At 50.6% G+C, this 21,815-nt stretch overlaps 1 protein-coding gene across 1 annotated transcript in view; it reads left to right on the plus strand.

The window, feature by feature from the left end:
- The window catches only part of IFFO2 (intermediate filament family orphan 2), a 47,530-nt gene that overhangs the window by 18,553 nt on the left and 7,162 nt on the right, over window positions 1–21,815 (plus strand). Inside the window, exons 5-9 of the mRNA XM_039703159.1 lie at window positions 12,910–12,970; window positions 13,313–13,408; window positions 16,022–16,162; window positions 18,148–18,290; window positions 20,834–20,954. Coding sequence (XP_039559093.1) covers window positions 12,910–12,970; window positions 13,313–13,408; window positions 16,022–16,162; window positions 18,148–18,290; window positions 20,834–20,954 — 562 coding nt within the window. The remainder of the gene's footprint in view (window positions 1–12,909; window positions 12,971–13,312; window positions 13,409–16,021; window positions 16,163–18,147; window positions 18,291–20,833; window positions 20,955–21,815) is intronic.

The following is a 21,815-nucleotide window of genomic DNA, read 5'->3' on the forward strand; positions in this document are numbered from 1 at the left end:
GGAATCTGTGCAACTGAGACAGCAGAAGCAACTCTTTTGTTTGTGTGGAGATCATTCTGCCCTTATATAAATATTTTTAAATGCCTCATGTTGAATTTTATACCCCTGCTGTCACCTTTATCCGTTTGCTTCCCTCTCAGTGGCCGAGTGCTGTGGATTGATGGGAATTCTGTAGTCCCCAGGATGAGCTGGAAGCCCTGAGCTTTGGCCATGTGCCCGTCGTGCCAGAGGTGGTGAGAGCAGCCTGGGCAGGGGTGCACCCTGTTCCTGGGGAGGGCTGCTGTGTGTGCAGCTGCCACTGCAGCCCCTGAAGAACAGTTTGTTTCTTACCTTCTGTTAACATTGGTGCTGTTACAAATGTGGCACTGCACATTAAATATCCTTACCTTTGTGAAGGCAGTAAAACTCTTTGAATGCAGGTGTGGGAATGGGTCTGTAGGAGCTCTGCAGGGGTGCTGGGTGTTCCTCAAGGGCCATCGGAGCCCTTGAAGAGCAGGTTATTTCTTACCCTCTGTTAACGTTTGTGTTGTTACAATCTTGGCACTGCACAGAAAATATATTTACATTTTCAGAGGTAATCAAGCTCTTCAAATGCAGATAAGGGAATGGATCCACAGGAGCACTCTTGGGAGTGTTGTGTGTTCCTCAAGTGTCTTCGGAGCCCTTGAAGAGCTTTTTATTTCTTCCCTTGGTTAATCCTCATGTTCTTACAGCTCTGACACTGCACATGAAAGCTACCCTTCAATATATTTACATTTTCAAAGGCAATAAAACTCTGGAAATGTAGATAATGGATCCATAGGAGCACTGCAGGAGTGCTGTGCATTCCCTCCAGTGGCAGTGGAGCCCTTGAAGAAAAGTTTATTTCTTTTGAGGTCAGAACCCCCATACTGCACATAAAAGCTGCACTTAAATATATTTACTTTTACAAAGGTCATAAAGCTCTTCACTCAGAGATAATGGATGTGTAGGGCAGTGTTGGGAAGCTTTGCTGTGCCCTAGGTGTGTATTCCACCTGTATTCCTGACTCCTGGGAGCAGATAAGCTTTATCTCATTTTTTTTTCTTTGTTCTTTAGTTGGTTCAGTAAGATTACTTAGGGCTGGGACAGAGATTAGGGTGAGCTGAGCTCTCAGTTTTGAATTTGGCTCTGTTTGGAGGCTGGTTCTTAAAGGATGTGGTGGAAGAAGGAGATAAACCCAAAGACAAGGTGAGGAGGGCATGGGCACTCCATTATTTTTGCTGCTTCAGGCTGAAGAGCTGCACAGGGGAATGAAAATCGTGCAGTAATGAATTCCAGCAGGTTCCTTTCCACAGAAGGGTAATCCTGATCTATTATCACTTGGTCTTATCAGGGCCTTTCCCAGTGACTGAGGTGATAACAGCAGCGTGGCTGGGCAGGGAGGGCTATTTATAGACAGCATTTACTCATGGCATCAGAAAGTAAATAAAGGCCTTTTATGAGAGAGGATTTCACTGTTCTGAGCCTTGTGCAGGTTCCATTCTAAGAGCTGAGCTCAGCCCGTGCACATTTCATGACACAGTTCAGTGCTGCTTGGCAGGGTGGGTCAGCTTTTCCCAAAAATGGGGGATCTGCCCGAGCTGGGACCATCCCTGGGTTCACGTGCTGCTGTGTGGCTGCAGGTGGTGGAAGTGCTGCTGTCCCTGGTGGGCTTGTGCCATCCCAGGGGTTTCTTTCCTTCCTTTCAGGTGGTGTGTCCCTGAGAGCAATCCTTCAGGAAGCTGTGAGCCTGACTGGGATGGGTTTCCAGGTCTGGGGGTCAGGGGGACAGCTCTGCTTTGCTGCCAGGGTCACACTGAGACCTGTCCTGGTCACCCTCCTCACCAGAGCCTTGGTGGGGCTCCCCTTGAAGCAATTCCAGTGCCAGGGAATCCCAGCTCTGTCTGCAGAGCAGGAGACCACAGCCCCACTCAGACATCCACGTTTCCTCTCCAGCAGGCTGCCCTGAAGTCACGAGGCAGTTGTGAAACAAAATAATCCTCACCCTACATGGGCAAGCTTTCCTGTAGGCACAGGCCTGCTGGACAGTCCTGCAGCTGGGATGGAGGAGCCTTGCCCAGAGTCATGTGCAGCAGCTGAGATAATGCACTGTGTTCCCTTGGCAGCCTCCAGGACAGCTTGCACGAGGTGTTTATAGGGGAGAGAAAGGAAAAACATGCCACACAAGTTTGCCTGGACTTTCCGACAGCTTAGATCTTATTATGGCCTTAAATCCCTCCTGGAGCTCCTTGTCTGAGCTGCCAGAACTTGGCCCAGTCTCTGCTGAGGCTGAGAGGCCTCGGCAGCAGTAGGAGGTGAGAAATGACAAAGGAAATGTCTGAGCACCATAAAAACACAAATGTATTTTTAAAAGGGTGATGCTGTATGTTGGAGCACGCTCTTATGTCACCTCCTCAGAGTGGCTGCCAGGCTGTGGGGAATTATTATTCTGTTTTGTTACAGCATGTTCTTGATTAGGATTTCAAACCTGGTTTGTTGTGGGTTTTGTTTCTCTCATTCTTTGTGCTCCTGACCGAGATCCCTCCTCTGTATGAATGTTTTTATCAGCTCTGAAAGTCTCCTGTACTCTGGGGATTAAAAACAAAAACAAACCAGAAAAAAGAAGTGAGAATTCAGGTGAAAGAAGAAGGAATGGTGAGAGAATGGGAAATACAGGTATATGTAGAAAAATATGGGTTCTTCTCATGCTGCTTAAAGAGTTGAGGGAGAGCTTTGAAAATGAACTCAAGTCTTGTGCTCTGGATTTTATTTTGAAGCTCTTGGGGTGCTTGGCCTCCAAGGTGAGTCCTGCCAGAGCCTCCTGGAGCTGGCAGTGCCCTTCAGGACCTGTGGGATTGATTATTGGGTGTTTTATGTTACCCTGAGATTCACCTTCTGAAGGAGAGGTGAAGGAAAAAGAGTTTGAAGTGGGAGGAGATGAAACAGGGTGGGACCCCCTGCTTTGGAAACCTCAGGACATGGAGGCCAGTGGCATTTCCAGGGCAGGGAGCTCCAGGTCATGCTTGGTGGCAGCTTGCAAAGAGCTTTTATTTCTTACAAATATTTGCTTAACACCAGGTTGCAGGGCATGGAGTCCTCATGTGGGCAAATCCTGCATCTTAGCAAATTGTCAAAGCTCTGTTGAAGGCTGGGATAAGATTTTTGTATTATTTTTATTCATTTTTTAAATTTCAGTTTTCTCCTATTACACTCGGTCCAGGCATGCCAGTGCCCATCTCCTGTAATAATGTTTATTCCATTTGAATAACCAAGGAGCACGAGGCAATTTCCAAGTTTCCCCAAACAATGGGTGGATTTTGCAGCCATTATCCCGTGACTCAGCCACAATCCCCCCTTCCCACTGCTCCAGTTCTGTTGGGAGCTCCCTTGTAAACAGCACAGCTCCAAAGTGCAGGAGCCTGGGCTGGGCTGGGCTGTCCTACAAGTTTCTCACATTAGCACTTGCACCAGAAGAATTGGAGATTATGAATAGTCCATTTGATGCCTTAGGATTTAGCTTTTCTAGTTTTCAGACCCTGTACTGCTTCAGTGTAGAGCTCCAAACTCCACAGCCTGTTCTGTCAGCTGCTGCTCTCCTGTTTTATTCACACACAACAATTCCTCTGGGCCTGAGACTCAAGGACACCCTCCAGCCTCAGGCCCCGAAAAGTATAAACAAAATGAGTTGGGGGCAGCAAACTGGGGGTAAATGACTTCATCACCTGAAGCTGTAATTGGAGCATTAACCCCTGACCTGCAAATGTGGTTAAAAATTTATAATTGTCTGAAAAACTCGTGCCCATTGTCCATTTTGGGTGTAGCCTTGGAGGCTTCTGACTGCCCAAGGTGTATCTATGGAAGGCCTTTAATAAATATTCATTTTTATTCTCTTAATCTTGTCTAGCCTCTGTTCTAGGCAGCCATCTCAAGGCATCACATGAGTGAAATGGGATTTAAAAGCACTGGATGGGCTTCTCCTTCCTGCCCTTCTCTTGCAGGGTTGGCAAAAAAAAAACTCCTTCAAGGTGTCCAACTTCTGCCTGGTTTGTTCAGGGCTGCCTGGGCCTGGCTGCCAGACCCTCACAGTGGAATTTAACCCCTGCATGCCCTAGGTGGGGAGAGGAACACAGAGCACTTTCTCAGGAGCAGAGAATAACTGGTTTTGGGACTTCTGCAGGAAGTTTCAAAAAATTACTGACTTAAATCAGTGCTTTCTTCATGCTCAGCACCTCTGTCCTTTGCCCTTTGCTGAAGTTTTGTAGGAGCCCAGGATCTTTTGCAGCCTTAATGATTCTAAAGCATCTGCTGCTGAGTTTTGGTAGTATTTTCTTCAAGGGGCGTGGTCATCAGTGAGTTTATGCAGCTGAATTGTCCCAGCAGTTTTTGATATTTGCCTGTGCCAGTGTTGGGACAAAACACCTGAATGCACCCCACACAAATCCCATGAAATTGCAGCTTGTCAGCAGGCGGAGCTGTAAAAGAAATGTAAATAAATGTGTGCTCGTGAGGGGCTGTCGTTAATGCAGGGGGTTTGCTGGAGGTTCCTTCTGTGGGAATTCAGGATTTGATAATTAACTGCAGCCAGCAGCACTCCCAGCAGTGTAATCCTGTGCTTTGCAGATTGCCTGTGTGCAATGAGTCTCAGTAATGACTTTATCTGCAGTTGTGCCAACACTTGTACAGGAGTGGGAGCTTCCGTGGGGCTGTTCCCTGAGCTGTGCCCAGCCTTGGCCTCGCAGGCCTGGGGAACATTCCCTGGATCCCTCAGTGGCACAGCAGATGGGGATTTGGTGATGTGCAGAGAGCAGTGTGCAGCTGCTCTTGGGGAGAAAACAGTTTGATCAGCATGGAGCTGAAAACCAGTGTGGTACAGAGACTGCTGGAGCTCGGAAAAAACAGGATTTCTTCCCAGTTTTAGTTGAGTTCTGTGGAACTTTCCTCTCCCTTCCATGCAGGGGTTGGAATAAATGGGTCTTTAAAGTGCCATCTAACCTAAACCTTCTTCCTTTCCCTCTTTGTTCCCCAGTTGTGTCACTCCATGAGTTCCCAGCACCCCCTGAGACCCCTCAGAGAGCACCAGCACGGGAGAAGGCCTTGGCAATGTGATGCCATCCTCCCACACTGAAAGCAGGATGTGCCCAGTTTGAATTTGTCTTTTGCTGTTAACAAAAGTCTGTATAGAGAAAGGGAAAGAGTAATTGGCTAATTCAGGTTTTTGGCACCTCATGTGTCCCTGGGGTGTCTCTGGTGGCTCCAAGGCTGTCTCAAGCAAACGAGGGCCAGTCTCAGAAATTGGGAGTTTAAAGCTCATCACCATATTTCCTTTTTTTTTTTTACCCCCTTCCTGGGGGTAACTGGCTTTGCAGAGGTTCCTCTTCTCTGTGCTGCCCATTTTCCCCTTCCCCACTGATGTTTTTGTCCAGTGTTCCCACTGATGTTTTTCTGATTGTGGACTTGTTTGTGCTTGTTCTCTTGGCTGCTTTCCCATGATTTCCCAGGGATTTCCCTCTCCCCCAAAGCAAAGGCCCTGCAGACCTTTCCCAGGCTGCTGTTTCCCACCAGGTTCTGTTGTTGGGAACAGTTCTGGGTTGCTGCAGTCCCAGGAAATGGCTGGGAATGGGAGGCAGAACTGGACAAATCCCTCTCCCCTTCCCTGGCAGCTCTGCCTCCCCAAAACCTGCATTTCAGCTGTCAAGAGCTGCAGCAGATCCCCACTGCAGAATGATTTGTTCGTGCTTAAGAGCCATGCATTTGTTCAGGGTTGTAAACACTGTCAGCAAGGTTTTGACAGGAGTGAAAAATGAATTTAAGTTGCTGGTGCAGAGGGAAAATAAAACCAGCTTTGGCTGTGCCTGCAGCCTGCCAGGGGTAAAACAGAGGAGAAAAGTCATTCCCTGTGAGGCGCTGGCACAGTTCTCAGCCAGAGAAGCTGAGGATTCCTGATCCCTGGAAGTGTCCAAGGCTGGGTGAAGGGGGCTTGGAGCAGCCTGGGACAGTGGAAGGTGTCCCTGCCATGGCAAAGGGACTGCAACTGGGTCAGCACTAAGGTCCCTGCCAGCCCAAACCATCCTGGGACTCTGGAAATCCAATCCTGTGAAATCCAGCTTGGTCTGTAATTTCTTGTGGTTCAGTGCTGGGACAGGTTGGGCACAAATGTGCAGAGGAAGAGACAGAAAGCAGAGTTTAGTTCACATTCTGTCTCCGTTCTGTCTCCCTTATCACAAATTACAGCCTAAGCCTTTCTGCACACCTGGTGGTGTCTTATCAGCCAGAGCAGTTCATGACTAACCCCAAATCCTTTCTCTGCAGGAAACATTGTGTTCCTGCCGTGGCACAACGGTGGGAGGTGTGATAAAATGTACTTTTAATTACACTCCAATTTCTTGAGTGTGGATACTTTATTTATAAAGACTGCACAGGCAGAGGCCTTTTGTGGTTTTGCTCCTCAGGATGTAACTGCTCTGGAGCAGCTCTGATTTCCTGAGCTCAGGAGCAGCAGAAGGGCCAGGCTGCAGTGGGCAGGTGCTGTGAGCTTCCATGAAACGTTGGAAAGGAATTATCTAAGGAGTTAATTTCCATGGCCAGGTTCTCCTCAGGAGCGTGTACTCCTGGCCATTGTGGGTGGGAGTTGTGGCTTTGGACAATTCTCTTGGGTTTAACCTGGTAAACAATGTTAAAAATCATTTGTAGCTGTGGAATAGGCACATCAGTGATAACCAGGCTGGGCTCTGTTGCCTTCAGGCTGATTTTTCTCTCCAGGAGAACAAGAAATGGGATTAGGCAAGGGAAGAGTGGGCAGCAGAAAGAAGAAGCTGAGATGTATGAAAACTTTTCTGTCCACACTTCTACTTGCAGAAGCTCTGGACTCTCCTGTGGAATGGCTTTGAAACCAGGACAGTGATCAGATTTTCCTTCACTTGGCTGGGTGTGAGACTGGAAAAACAAATCAGCAGGTCTGTGCAAGGCCTGCTGGGCTTCCTTCCCCTTGTGGGGGCTTCCTGCATTGTATGGAGCACCCTGAGAACCCCCAGAGCAGCCCCACCTGCCGTGCTGGGGCTGTTCTGGGGAGTTCCTCGTGTCCTTGGGAATGCATTTCTGTGCAGGGGCAGCCAGAGGGACCCTGGGCTCGGGCAGGCTCAGAGGCAGCTGCAGCAGTGCCCTCCCGGAGCGGTGTGGTGCCAGGGAGGGGTCACACAGCAGCGGTGACTCGGAGCCTGCAGGGTGTCACAGCCCCTGCGGGTCCTGCTCTGCTCAGAGCCCCATCATTTTCCCTCTGAAGGAATGCAGGCACAGCTGCTGCTTTACTTGATGTTGTTGACCTGTGGTGTCATTAAACCCGGGTTTTGTTTGAACAGCCCGTGTGGGCAGCGAGGAGACACAAAGGAACCTGCAGATGATTTTTATTGTGGTTCCACTAACAGGCTGGAGCATCTTCCTCGCTGGGTGTAATCAGGGGCTGTAATTAGGCAATGTTTTCCTGTAGAGTAACTCCTTTTAGCAATTTTCTTCACAAGGAATTGCTGTTCAAAGGTCTGCTTGCTGCTTTAAGTAGAGCCCAGGTCTGGAATAAGGCTTTAATATTAAACCTCTCCTTTGTGGGGAAACACCCGACAGGAGCAGTGCAAAGGGGGCAGGTTCTGCTCTGCAGAGATTGGATGTCTCACCACAAAGGCTCAGGGATGAACTCCCCTGTGGCTCTGATGTTTGGGAAGTTTTGCTCTGCAGAGATTGGATGTCTCACAATAGACTCAGGGATGAACTCCCCCGTGGCTCTGATGTTTGGGAATTTTGGTGCTGGAATGGTTTTTGGCAAAAGAGCTTCTGTGGAGAGGGTGTTGCAAGAGGCAGAAACACAACTTCACTGAGTGCTGCATGCTCTGTTCCAGCCAGGCTCTAATGGAATCAGCCCTTCCCATTAAATTAATATCTTCTCCATGGAGCCCATCAAGGAACATTTAATTTGCTTCAATGAGGCTGGGCATGTGGGATCAACATGATCAAGGCTTGGGATAATCAGGAGGAATCCCTGTGTTGTACAGCATCTTAAAAATGCTCATTTAGACAGAGGTAGCAATTGTGAAGAATCTAATTGGTTGATGCAATTCTATGTCTAATTTAGTGCAAAAGGAAAACTGTGCAAAAGGAAAACTGGAAGGAAAATGATTTCTTAGGAAAGGATTCCAAAATCAGAGAGAATAGTGAATTGTTCATTTGTTTTGGGTTCGTTTGTTTTGGGGTTTTTTTTGTTTGGTTGTTTTGGTTTTGGTTTTGTTTGGTTTTTTTTTTTTTGGTGGGTTGTTTTTTGGTTTTGGGTTGGGGTTTTTTGTTTTTTTTGTTTTTTTGGGGGTTTTTTTGCCTCTTTTGATTTATTTAACAAGAGCCAGGAGTTTGTGGTTGCCCTGTACCTGGAAGTGTCCAAGGCCAGGCTGGATGGGGCTTGGAGCACCCTGGGGTGGTGGAAGGTGTCCTTGCCCATGGCAGGGGGTGGAATGGGATAATCTTTAAGCTCCTTCCAACCCAAACCACTCTGGGATTCCATGGAAAGTAAAGAAGGCTCCTTAGAGTTCTTTTTTAAAAATGAAATCCATCTTGCGTGGTTCAGACCTTTTGAGCTCCTGCAGCTGCTTGTGTTTACAACCCCAAGCTCCCTTCCAGCCCCAGGAATGGTTTGCTGAGGGGGCACAGGTGGCTCTTCCCATGGCTGACAAATGGTTCAATGGACCTGGCGGTGCCGCAGTGCTTTGGTGTCATGAGGGCTTCTCTGGATGTGTTTGGAAGGTCTGGGACACGATCCTGGGCAGCCAGACCCCTGCCCAGGTGGGATCAGGGGTGTTCATCTGGGGGCTGCCAAGTCCATGGCGGTGCCATCAGTGCCCCCTGAGCTGCTGCTGGCTGCTCTGTGCCTGTGGGATGGCATCTGTGGGCACGTCCTGCACCCCTGGGCCAGGCCTGGGCAACTGCCAGGGGCTGAGCCGTGCCCAGCGTGGCGTGGGGTCACACGGTGCCAGTGTGGGTCACACAGTGCCAGCATGGGTCAGGGTCACACGGTGCCAGGTGGGGTCACACAGTGCCACTGTGGGTCACACAGTGCCAGTGTGGGGTCACACGGTGCCAGTGTGGGTCACACAGTGCCAGTGTGGGGTCACACGGTGCCAGTGTGGGCACAGCCTCGTGCTCAGGGCTCCTGTGAGTGCCACATGGTGCCAGTGCAGGCATGGCCTTGTGTGGGCATGGCCTCATGCTTGGGGCTCCTGTGGGTGCCACACGGTGCCATTGTGGGCACAGCCTCGTGCTCAGGCTCCTGTGGGTGCCACCCAGGCACTGGAGCAGCCCAGCCCCGCTGGGAGGAGGGGGGGAGCACAAGGCCAGTACTGGGAGCAGGGCACAGCCTCGGTGCTGGGGGCATCCCTGGCAGCTGGGCTGTGCCAGGGAGGTGCTCCTGTGCCCCGCGTCCTTCCCACAGAGCCGGCCTTCCTTTGTTCTCCCCTCAGACGTGAGGCAGGGCCGAGGAGTGACGGAATGGCCCTGGAATGTGAGAATGTGATGTGTCACATCTGGGAAAAAAGGGCTTCAGAAAAGTCAGGCTTGCCCTTTATTCGAGGGTGGATGGGACTGACACGTCCTTGGAAGGTGGGAAAGAAGGGAGGGAAAAAAAAGCCTGGCTTAGGCATGAACAAATTCATGTCGCTGATCTTTTTTTAGAAGAAACAACTCAAAATGTAATGAAAAGGCCCAGAGTCTGGGAGCTTTGGATGGCAATGTTTCTGAGTCAGAAAAAGGATTTTTGGATGCAGCTGGAAACCATTGCAATTGCTGCGTGCGAGCCAAGAAATGAAGCGTGTTTGGGGAGCAGCAGCAGTTCATATCCTGCTGCCATGGGAAGGCTGCTGGCTTTCCAGCCATTTCCCATTTGGGTATTGCAGAATTTAGAATCGTGGAGTCTCCTGGGCTGGAAGGGACCCAGAGGGATCAGGGAGCTCCTGCTCCCCTCCTGCTGAGCAGAGCTGGGGGTGCTCCCCTCTCCCTTGGGATGGAGGCAGCTCCTGGAGCTGTTGGGCCCTTCCGTGGGCATTTTGGGCTGCATTCCTCTGGTTCTGTGTGCCAGGGCCTGCTGGGGTTACAGTTTGATCTCAGATGGTAACTGAGGAGAGAAAAACTGATTAATGTAAATGACCAGGAGAATAATGGAGGGTGGTGAATAATAAAGGCAGCAGAGCCATAATTAGCATCCTCTCAGTGCCCTGGCTCCTGGATTTTGGGAATGTGCAGCAGCACGGCTTCCAAGGTCCCTTTAAAGTCGGGTGTGCTGCAGCAAACACAGGATGATCACAGAATGAGCAATCTTATTGTCTCACCTCCCTGGAAGTTGAGATGCACAATTAATCCTCCTCTCCATTGTCATCCCCTGCCTGGCTCCGTCCTCTCTTCACTGTGGATATTCTCCCGAGGTTTAAGTGTGAGGGGAAAGTAAGATTGTCATTTTGAGCTGGTAAATGAGGTTAATCAGCTTGGTGGTGGGTGGGAGGAACGTGCTCTGGGGTTAAGAATTTGATATTAATGGTTAGCAGGACCCTCCTTGCCAGACCTGTGAAAATTCCCTTCAGTCAGGCAGGAACTTTAAAAAAATCTGGTGAAAAACTGGTTAGAACAGATTAAAAATCACCTGATGGTTTTACTGTTGCTGTAATTCAGAGAAACAGGGACTGTGGGTGGGAGGGTGTGTGGAAGGTGGCACCTTTCCCCCTCTCCCGAAGGAGACACTGGTTTGGCTTTGCTGGGCAGGAATTAGGGCTGTACATCTCTGCAAAAGGCACCAAACAAAGAAATGGAGCTGCTGGGATGCCTGCAGGACGGGGGAGGTTGGTCTGAGCAGGGATGTGTAATTCTGGCAGCTGCCGTGGCTGACCTGCTGGCAGGAGCTCGAATCCTTTCTCCTGCGTTTTGGCAGAGTCAGGGAAAACACACAGATGACGTTCTCCCAAAATCCCTCCCTCCCTCTGCAGAAGGCAGGGTGAGGAGGCAATAATCCAGCAGGAGGGCTGGATGCAGCCAGGATCCCTCCCCCCAGGAGTTCAAACCTTGAGAAGCAGCAGATCAATTTTTGCAGTGTCGGCTCGACTCCCATCCACCACTGGCAGCAGAGGCAGGAGGGATGACTGCCCTGTAACAGCAGAGGCAGCTCACAGATTGCCAATATAATTGCCTGCTTTAATTAATTTCACCTTCTTGCCTCTGATGTGAGAACGTGAAAGGCAAAGTTGCTATTTTTATAGCAATGCACATGTAATTAGTGCAAAACCCACCCAGGGCATGGAAATCCGAGCTGCAACGTTTGGTGACAAATGCAAATCCCAGCCTAAATATTTTCCCCAGCTTGGCAGTGAATCGATGCTGGTAAAAAGATGCACAACAAGTCCTCCTGCAGAAATGCAGCTCTCACAGGCTGCTGTGCTGGATGTTCCAGCCCCCAGCAGCAGGAAGAGTGGCTGGGGTGGGAATGTCCTCGGAGCTGCACCGTGTCCTTCCTTCCTTCCCTGCCAAACATCCCCTCCATCCTTCCAGGTGGGATGAACTCTGTGCTGCTGTGGGCATCAGATCAGCCTCCATGGGGTCATCCTGCATGCAGCCAGCCATCCCCATGTGCTCTGGGCCCTGGAAAATGGGCTGAATCCGTGTATTTTGCTGGATTTAACCCTGTGATTTCTTTGATTGTGTGGATTTCTGGCCTCACAATTCCAGCTGAACTCTTGAGAAGTGTTGAGGTAGCAACAGAAATGGTTGTGATGGCACGTGGAGAGTCTTGTTCACAGGATTCTTTTTCATTTGTGGTATCCAAAGTTTCTTTTCCAGGAGGGTAATTCCTCTGTTGTCCTAGCAGACAGGCAGGTCTGGGGTGGCACTGGTGCCTGTTCCAAGAGGGGCACACACTTGGCTTTCCCTCTCCTGCCAAACTCAAACCTTCCCCTGTCTATGGATGTGTATCATCATCTTTCTAGTTAATTTTGGCAGATTCTGGGTTTGCTGTGAAGGGTTTCAGTGCTTAAAAACAGATTTTTATTTTTTTTAACACTTAAAATTGTAGGACCCCAGAACGATTTGGGTTGGAAACAGCCTTAAAGTCACCTTGTTTCACTCCCTTCCACAGGCCGGGCTGCTCAGAGCCCCACTAATGACCTCAGACACTGTGAGAGCTTTAATTAAATGTCAGCTCTTCTCCTTCCCTGCCATCCTAGCACTGAGGGTGGGCACCCAGCACTCGGGGATTGTTGCAGTGCTCTCCTGGCAGCTGGAGGGCTGGGAAGTGGCTGGGGCATGGAGATTAGTGAGGATTTGGATACAGGAGGCACAGAAACACATGGACTGCTTGGACTGAACTGGGAAACTGGAACATTTTTGATTGACATGAGTTCCCAGATTCTTTCTGGAATGAAAACTTCCCACCTCATTTGCAGCCAAATATCAGATGAACTGAAAGAGGGGAAATTTAGGTTAGAAATGAAGAAGGAATTGTTCCTGTGAGGGTGGGGCCTGGCACAGGCTGCCCAGAGGTGCTGAGGCTGCCCCTGAACCCCTGGCAGTGTCCAGGGCCAGGCTGGAACAGCCTGGGGTAGTGGAAGGTGATCTTTGAGGGGATGGCTGGATCCCTGGAATGGGATCTTGGAGCTCCCTCCCAGCCCAAAGCTCTGTGTTCCCTGATTGTGCTGTGGGGGAGAGCAGGAGGGATGCTGGTCCCAATAAAAGCAGAGACAGCTTTCCTTCCCTCACAGACTCCCTGCTCTGTTTGAGGGACACCATCTGCTCTGCATTTCCAGTAACTGTCATCCTCCCACGGCCATCAGGACACTTGTGATTCTCAGGGGGAAAACCACTTTTCTCTGTGATTAACACTTTGCACCTCTTGTCTTTCAGATGGGAAGAGGAGCTGACCAGAAGGATGAGCCTGGAATCCATGGTGGAAACCCTGAGAGAGGTGAGGTTTGGGGTGAAAGGTGCAGGGAGTTCTGCACCTCTGTGCATGCTGCACAGCATTTTATTTGTCTTTTCATTAAAAATTTGCCTTCTAGCTAGAGTAGCTGTGCAGCTGCAGGGGACAGTGCTAATGTTGGGGAGCTGGAGCAGGAAATGATGAAGTTTGTGATGAAGTTTGTGACAAAGTGGGAGGAGGGAGTGGAATTTACAACGGAGGATGACAATTAAATTTCACTGAAGAATGGAGTTCCATTCTACCCCCCTTTTTAAGCAGCCTGCTCAGGCTCAGTGGGGAGCTGTGCTGGGCTCTCCCCTCTCACCTCCCGGCTGCTTTCCCTTGCAGGAGGCCCAGGAAGCAGAAGCTCTCCAGGAGGAGCTGAATGAGAAGATTGAGAGGCTGAAGGCAGAGCTGGTGGTGTTTAAGGGTCTGATGAGTGATGTAAGTACAGAGGGCCCTCTGTGGGTGTGTGTCCTGCACATGGCTTCATCCACAGCCAGGTGATTAGCGAGTGCTGCTGTGTAATTAGCGAGTGCTGCTGTGTAATTAGTGATGGCTGCTGGGATCTAATGCATCAGACAGATCCCCCTCCCCTGCTTCCTGTCTGGTCTGTGTGGAGATGCATTAACTGCTGCTTACCCATAACCAGCACTCTGCCCTCCCCTCCCCTCCCCACAGCTGCTGGGCAGCCTCGGATCTGGGAGAACAGGGCTGGAGAAGTCCCAGCCTGGGGAGCAGCCTCAGCCCTGGGCAGCTCCAGGAGCTGCTGGCACAGGGACCTCGCCTGGAGTCGTGCAGAAAAATCCTGTTCCTAAAGGAACTCACTGTGTGGAATCATGGACTGCTTTGGGTTGGAAGGAGCTTAAAGATCATCCTGTTCCACCCCCTGCCATGGCAGGGACACCTTCCCCTGTCCCAGGCTGCTCCAGGCCCTGGCCAGCCTGGCCCTGGGCACTGCCAGGGATGCAGGGGCAGCCACAGCTGCTCTGGGCTCCCCTGCCAGGGCCTGCCCACCCTCACAGGGAGGAATAAGTGTTTCCCATCTCCCTAAATCAGCTCTGGAAAGATGAGTTCTGGTTCAGGTATTGGCTTTGCTTCCCGGGCTGGTTCAAGCTCATGGCTTAAAAAAAAAAAAAAAAAAAAAAGGAAAGAAAGTATCTAATGAGACCTAATGAGACATGAGGAAACTCCTGAGAAAACAAAACTTTTTTTCTGAGTTCTCTTCAAAGCCAGAGGATCTTTTAGGCCCTGAGTGGAAAAAAATCTTTTATTTAGAAGTGAGATCATGCAGATATCTGGAAAGATAATCCAGGTGAACATTAAGGTGCCTTTCTCAGTAAGTCTGAGGTAGTGCTGAAGCCACTTGTCTGAGGAATAAACTCTGTTACGCTGATTTATCCTGTAATTTTTGCACACAACAGCCTTCCCCTGACTTCACAGAAACCTGCAGAACCCGCTCCCAGGTGTCAAATCCATTCTCTCAGGGCCACTAGATCTGCTCATGGGAAATTTGGCAATTAGCTGTGTGTCCTTCTGGTGGTTAATGAAGGGTGGCCGTGCTGGGTTGGAGCCTGGAGGGGAGAGGCTGCTGGGGCTGGGGCCTGACTTCATTCAGCCAGGAGCTGCTGTGTGTGCAGAGAGGGAGGTGGTGCTGCAGGCAAACATCCTCTGGGCTCAGGGAAAGTGCTCTGGGCAGGCTCCAAGGGATGAGGGAGCCTGAGGAAAGCACTGCGAGTGCTTGTTTGAGCCTCACTGGGCAAATATTTAGAATAGAGAAGTGCAAAATGTTGGCACGTGGCTCTTTCCTTCCTGCAGATAAGGATCAGCAGCTCAGTGGTGAGATTGTGAGTGTGTCAATGTTGAGAGATTTATTTTCCTCAGAGTGTCTGGAAAACACAAAGCTCCAAAGGTGGTTCACAGGGGAGAAGACTCTGTGTAAAAATTTAAACCAAAAACCCTCAAATTCTAAAGGTTTGAGGTTTAAATTTTGGTTTAAACTCACAGGGCCTGGAGAAGACTGTGTAAAAATTTAAAACTAAAAATGGTGGGAAAAAGCAGATCAAACCAACAAAAAGCCCAAAGCTTTCCTCTTGGAAAGGAGATTTGTTGTTTAAGAATGGTCTGCAAAAGGTTTTTCCACTTTTGTGTCCCAGGTGGAAGCATGGCTTAGGAGGGGAACTGTCCAGGAGAACAAGTCTCAGCTAGGATGGAAAATATGCTTTGGGGGTTTTTTAATGGTTCTTCCTTCATAAGGAGCCAGATGTTCTGTCTGAGTGGGAGTACCTCAGCAATTACAGCTACTACAAGGCAGTATTTTTCACGCAGAAATTTTCATGCAGGACTTTTGCTGGGCTGGAAGCCAGGCTAGTGCCAGGGAGGAGTGTTCTCTGTGCCAAGGTTTTCATGGATCTCCTTGGATCCAGTCAGGATTTGCTGGTCCCATGCTCTGTGTGCAGTTGCTGTGGAGCCTGGATTCTGGTTTATCAGCAGCTTCTCTGTGCAGGCACAACTTTTGTGTCTGAAAGAGGGGAAGTGTTGCATCCTCACCAGGACTGACATTTCATCTGCACACACTACACAGGGGGGTGCTCTCCATTTTTAAAGTGTTATTTATGGAATCCCAGAATGGTTTGGGATGGAAGGGACCTTCAGGACAATCCAGCCCCACCCCCTGGCCTGGGCAGGGTCTCCTTCCACTGTCCCAGGGTGCTCCAAGCCCAGCTTGAGCACTTCCAGGGCCGGGGCAGCCCCAGCTTCTCTGGGCATTGCATTGTCCCGCCCTGTTCCTGACCCACCGAGGCTCCCCTTGCCACACTGAGCACTTGTTCTGGGGTGGGTGCAGGCTTTTTTTCCTTGGCAAATCCCTCTGAGTTGGAGCTTGGTTAGAATCAGGGGTGAGCTGTGGAGTCCTGAGACTGCCCGTGCTCTGCTGCCCCAGAACAGGGTGTGATGTTTAGCACTGGTGTGGCCTGGGGTTCCAGAGATACTGTGGGGTATCTCTTCTTGCCTGAACTGTCTAATAATAGAAGATAATCCCTGCTGTCCTTCCTGCAGCCCATGACAGACCTGGACACAAAGATCCAAGAAAAGGCCATGAAGGTGGACATGGACATCTGCCGCCGAATCGATATCACGGCCAAGCTGTGCGATGTCGCGCAGCAGCGCAACTCGGAAGACGTTTCCAAGATTTTCCAGGTGATTAGGCCCTGAATTTTCCATAGGGCAGGGCAGAGGGAGCAGGGCTGAGCAGTGTGGCCCAGGTCATTTGCCTTTTCTTGAACTCTCTCTCCATAGCCGTATTTCCCCCGCTGTCTGTCAGGGTGGCTCTGCTGCAGGAGCTGCTGCAGCACCAGGAGCACAAAGTGCAGAGAGTTTAACAAAAAAGGAGTCCCAGGATGATCTTTAAGCTATGCTGTGAGTCTGATGTTAGTCTGTACTGAATGCAGGGAAAACAAGCAGTGCTACAGGGTCTAGGTTTGTGTGATTCCTCCCTCCCATTTGTTCCCTTCACAAGTGACAGGTTTTAAGCTCGTGGAACTGTCATCTGAATGTTCTTATTTCTGGCTCGAGCTCTGTGGCCAGAAATAACATTTCTGTGATGGTGAGCTCTGGCTGCTCCAGTTGCTTTCCTTGGAGCTCGAAGGAAAGTCCTTTAATTTGCTCCAAAAGCGAGCAGTGACAGCTCTGCCTGGATCAAGGCTGTCACTCCCAGTGCAGCTGGTCTTGTCACAACTGCAGTTTCAGCTCTGATTAACCCACCTTCTTTCTGCTTCCATCTAAATGTGTCTTGCTCAGGCTTTCAGTAAATCTGATGCTTTTCTGTGTGTAGTGATAGCACACTGTGTACTCAGTGCTGTCCAGAAACACTGTAAAAGATCCTTGTGGGCTCTTTTGTGAAGCTGCTGAAATGTTTGATGGTTTTTTTTTCCCCTGTGTTCCCCAAAAGACTCAAACCTCCTCAAAGGAGGACTATTTATCTAGCAAGCTGAGCCACTGTATGGTGCCAGGGCCTCCTCCTTGTCTCTGAGGAGAATTGCTGAGTCTTTCTGCTCAGAGGTGACTGCAGAGCACACTCCTGGTCAGGCCTGCAGGGGTTAAAATGACCAGGAGAACAACACCTTGGAGAACAAGGCCAGCAAGGGATGGTTTGTGTGCCAGGAAGAGGGAAAACTGCTGTAGCTTGGGAGTGGATTGTGTGTTTGTGGTTCTGGCACCAGCTGGGAGCATGCTGTGTTCCCAGCCCTCTGGGATCCTCTGGGATCTGGGGGCATCCTGTGTGTTCCCAGCCCTCTGGGATCCTCTGGGATAATTTGGTGTGTTCCCATCTGGGATCCTCTGGGATAATTCAGTGTGTTCCCATCTCTCTGGGATGCTCTGGGATAATTCAGTGTGTTCCCATCTCTCTGGGATGCTCTGGGATAATTCAGTGTGTTCCCATCTCTCTGGGATGCTCTGGGATAATTCTGTGTGTTCCCATCTCTCTGGCATCCTCTGGGATAATTCTGTGTGTTCCCATCTCTCTGGGATGCTCTGGGATAATTCTGTGTTCCCATCTCTCTGGGATGCTCTGGGATAATTCTGTGTGTTCCCAGCCCTCTGGGATGCTCCAGGAGCATCCCGTGTGTTCCCTCTGTGCCCCTTGCAGGGCTGTCCCTTGAGTTCCCCATTTCTTGGGGGCTGTCCAGGCTTTTCCATGGCTCAGCCAACCCTTCTTGTGTGCTGAGGATCCTCAATCTGCTGCTGGGGGTGGGAAATTTATTCCCTGGAACAAAGGTTCTCTGGAAGTTGCTCCCTGGAATAAAGGCTCTCTGGAAAGGTTTCCTGTCTGTTCCTTGCTGGGGTTCTGTGCTGGAGGCCACACCTGTGGTGGTGGCAGGAGAGGGAGAGTTCTGTCACTGCTCTCTGCTGCCCCTTCTGCTTTGCCCTGGCTCATCCCAGCCTTCCCCTGGCTCATGGCAGCCTCTGCATGGCCTCTGGCAGGAGGCGGGCCGGGCTCAGGGAGCACATGGACATCCCCAGAGCGCCGGCAGCCCGCAGCTCGCTTTGCTCCCCCAGCTGCTCCCTGTGCACGCTGGAACCCCTGGATCCCTGTGCCGGGATCCCCCAGCAGCCCCTCTCCCCTCCCTGCACCCCCTGCCCCTGGCCGGGCCCTGCAGTCACTGCTGCTCTCTGCACCCCAGGTGGCTTCCAAGAAGAAGGAGAGGAAGCTGCCGTCGGACGAGGAGCTGTCGGAGCAGGACGCCGACAACGGGCGCTTCTCGGATGACGAGGTCAGCTGCTCCCTCAACATCACGGATGAGATGAAGAGGATGTTCAACCAGCTGTGAGTACCCCGGAAAGCTGCTCCTGACAGGCAGCCTGAGCCTGGAAGCTCTGAGCTGGCAGCGTGGCACGGGCCAGGAGGCTTTGGGGAAGTTCAAATAAAATTATCAGATTTCTGCTCCTCCCTCAAGTGGGAGGAGCTACAGAGGATGTAAAAAATACAAACTGGTTTTGCTATTCTGGGTTGCTGCAAAAGAGGAAAAATGCAACAAAAAGGAGTCAAAAGCAGGAGTCTGTTCTGCATCTTGGGCTGAATATTTGACTTCTGGAGTTTGCTGCTGCTTGGCTGGATAGAATTTGAACTAAAAGCTCAGCTTGGGGTGGACAGAAACCTCTCAAGTTTTTTGGGATGTTTTTCAGTTGGGCTGCAGGCAAGTGGGAGGGGTGGATCTATCTGGAAGATCAGTGGACAACAATTTATAGATGTCAGGAATGTTGGTGTTGTCAGCTGTTGCTGCAAAGTCCGGTCTCCCACATTTGGATAACTTGAGTTTGTTTTGCCTAAATCTTTAGCCCTAACTAAATCTTTTTGCCTGAAGCTTCACCCAAAACCAAAACTTTACCCCAAAGGAAGTTTGTAGCAGCCCAGGAGGGACTCTCAGCACGTGCTGCTGCCCTGAGCAGTTCAGGGAGGTGGCTGGAGGTGTGCCTTGTGTCCCCTTCTCCCATCAGGGTCAGGATGGGGGTGGCCACAGCTGGTGGGGCTTTTTGGGCTCTCTGCTGTTCTCTTTTGGCAGAGAGGAGCCCCATGCAGCACCGTGGGTGTGACCCCAGGGGGATGGGGCTGTCCCCTGCCAGCTCCTGCAGCGACAGCAGAGCAGAACTCCCACAGCTTTCCCACCCAGGGCAGGACAGGGTTTGTGAGGGAGCACACGAGGGGTGGTCTGAGCACCCCCAGCTCCTCCTCTGCTCTCAGACACTGCCAGGAGTTCTGTTTCAGGGCAGCATTTTCTCCTTTCTGCCTGAATCCCCTGTGTGGGAGGGATGGTTTTTGCCAAAGCTGTGATGATTCCCCTTGTTAGGGTTCCTTTCAGATGTCTTTAGGCCCTCAGTAATAATCAGTGTAATAAATAGAGATTTTTTGGCTTCTCTGCTGCTAAATTCAGTGTGACAGCAGGCAGTGTGTGGATTTTTTTAAAAAAGCAAAAAGTTAAATGTACCTGCTGGGTTGGTCATGCATTTAGGTTTTAATTTTGTTCCCAAAACTGCCCTGTTGGCAAGGGACAGGAGGTTTGTCTGGATCAGCAGCACTGTAAAAATGTCATTTTAAACACTTGGACACTCATGATTGTGCCTTTTACAAATTCACTTCTTCAAATTGTTTTCTTTTTCCAAGATCTGTCCTGGTCAGAGAGCACAAAGGCTCCTGAGCTGACCACACACAAAATCCAGTTGTTTTTGGTCCTGCCAATGAAATTCTTATCTCTTGGTTCTATAACCCGTGGCACAAAGTGCTACAAGAGCCTTGTTCTATCAGGCTGGGGTGAAAGTGCTGGTGGCTCATTGGGGATGGGCCTGGGGTCTTTGTGGAGCAGGAAAAATAGCTTAGAAATAGATCGAGGAGCTGATATCATTAACAGAACAAAACAACTTGCTTTGTAGCTGTAATGAACTTAAATTTTAAGAATTAAGTAGCACAAAATCAGAACTGAAGCGGATTTTGTGTGAGGTCAGCTCAGGAGCCTTTGTGCTCTCTGACCAGGACAGATCTTGGAAAAAGAAAACAGTTTGAAGAGGTGGATTTGCAAAAGACACAATCATGAGTGTCCAAGTGTTTAAAATGACATTTTTACAGTGCTGCTGATCCAGACAAACCTCCTGTCCCTTTGCCAAGCTCTGCAGCCTCCTGGGGCTCTCCCAGCCCAGTTCTTCCCAGCCCTGGTTTCTCCCAGCCCCAGTTCCTCCCAGCCCCAGTTTCTCCCAGCCCCTGTTCCTCCCAGCCCTGGTTCTTCCCAGCCCTGGTTTCTTCCAGCCCCTGTTCCTCCCAGCCCCTGTTCCTCCCAGCCCCAGTTCCTCCCAGCCCCTGTTTCTCCCAGCCCAGTTCTTCCCAGCCCTGGTTTCTCCCAGCCCCAGTTCCTCCCAGCCCCAGTTTCTCCCAGCCCCTGTTCCTCCCAGCCCTGCTGTGTTCCAAGGCTGCAGGGGAGCCCTTGGCCGAGCTCCCCTGTGAACCCCACGTGGGTTCTGAGCCCTGTGCCATCCCCTGAGCTGTGTTTGGGCTCCTTTCCTGTGGAGGAAAGAACAGCTCCAAACATTTCTGCGGTTTTACAAACAGGGGAAGCTACTGTGCAGCTCCATCTGGAGGGCAGAGGCAGGCCTTGTGCTCCAGCAGCAGCTCCAACAAGATCCTTTATTGTGCCCTGGGGTGGCAGGGAGCCAGCAGAGGGGGGCCTGGCCTGGGCACAGGCTGCTGCTAAAAGCTGTGAGGATTTCCAGCCGCTGCCTTGTCCCCCTTTCAGCTCTCATAGCCCGTTTTTCTAGACAATTAATTAAAGGGCTGAGGGAGTGGGGCTGGGTGCTTTGGGTAATGCCTGTTTGCTCTCTCAGCCGTGAGACGTTTGATTTCGATGACGACTGTGACAGTTTAACGTGGGAGGAGAACGAGGAAACGCTGCTGCTGTGGGAGGACTTCACCAACTGCAACCCCTCCATTGACCTCCAGGGAGAGGTGAGTTCATTCCCGTTATTTTCTCCAAGTCTTCTCTGCAGAAACTCTCCCTCAGCTGCTCCTTCACAGCCATTTGAGCCTGTGGGTGTTGGACTGGTGATCTAGTTTGCCCCACAGACTGACTTTGATTTTAAAATCCTCTTAGTGCTTTCCCTCTGAGTTTGATTTGTAGTCTGTGCAATCACTTTATTGGCCAAACTTTACTTCCTTGGCTACTTCAGACTGAGTATTTAAAATACTGAGTGAGAGGTGAAGGATCCAAGGTGTCTGTTCCAGGAGCACCAGGGAATTTCTCACCCTTCAGAGCTTTCTCTAAAGCTCTGGGCTGACAGGAGGGAGGTTCAGATTTGATTTTAGGAAAAAATCCTTCCCTGTGAGGGTGGGCAGGCCCTGGCACAGGATGCCCAGAGCAGCTGTGGCTGCTCCATCCCTGGAGGAGTCCAAGGCCAGGCTGGATGGGCTTGGGAGCAGCCTGGGACAGTGGAAGGTGTCCCTGCCCGTGGCAGGGGGTGGAATTAGGTGAACTTTAAGCTCCTTGTAGCCCAAACCAGTCTGGGATTCTGTGATCTTCCACAGCACCTCACTTCCTCTGTGAATCATCATTCACACTTTGTTATGGTAACACGTGGAGTGCAGGGCCTGCGGTTGCACAGTTGTTCCTGTGGGGAGCTGAGCAACCTCGCGTGCTCTGGGGAGGTGTTGAAGGGTGTAAATCCCATCCCAGACAAAGAACCTGTGGCTGCAGGACCACAAAAAGCCCCAGGGATCCTCTGGACCCGTGAATCTTGGGCTCCCCTCTGCCCAGTCAGTGCGGATCTGCTGGCAGTGGTGGATAATGAACAGCTTCCTTTTAATCCTAAA

Source organism: Passer montanus, unplaced genomic scaffold, assembly GCF_014805655.1.
Source record: "Passer montanus isolate IOZ18808 unplaced genomic scaffold, ASM1480565v1 scaffold160, whole genome shotgun sequence".
Taxonomy (NCBI): domain Eukaryota; kingdom Metazoa; phylum Chordata; class Aves; order Passeriformes; family Passeridae; genus Passer; species Passer montanus.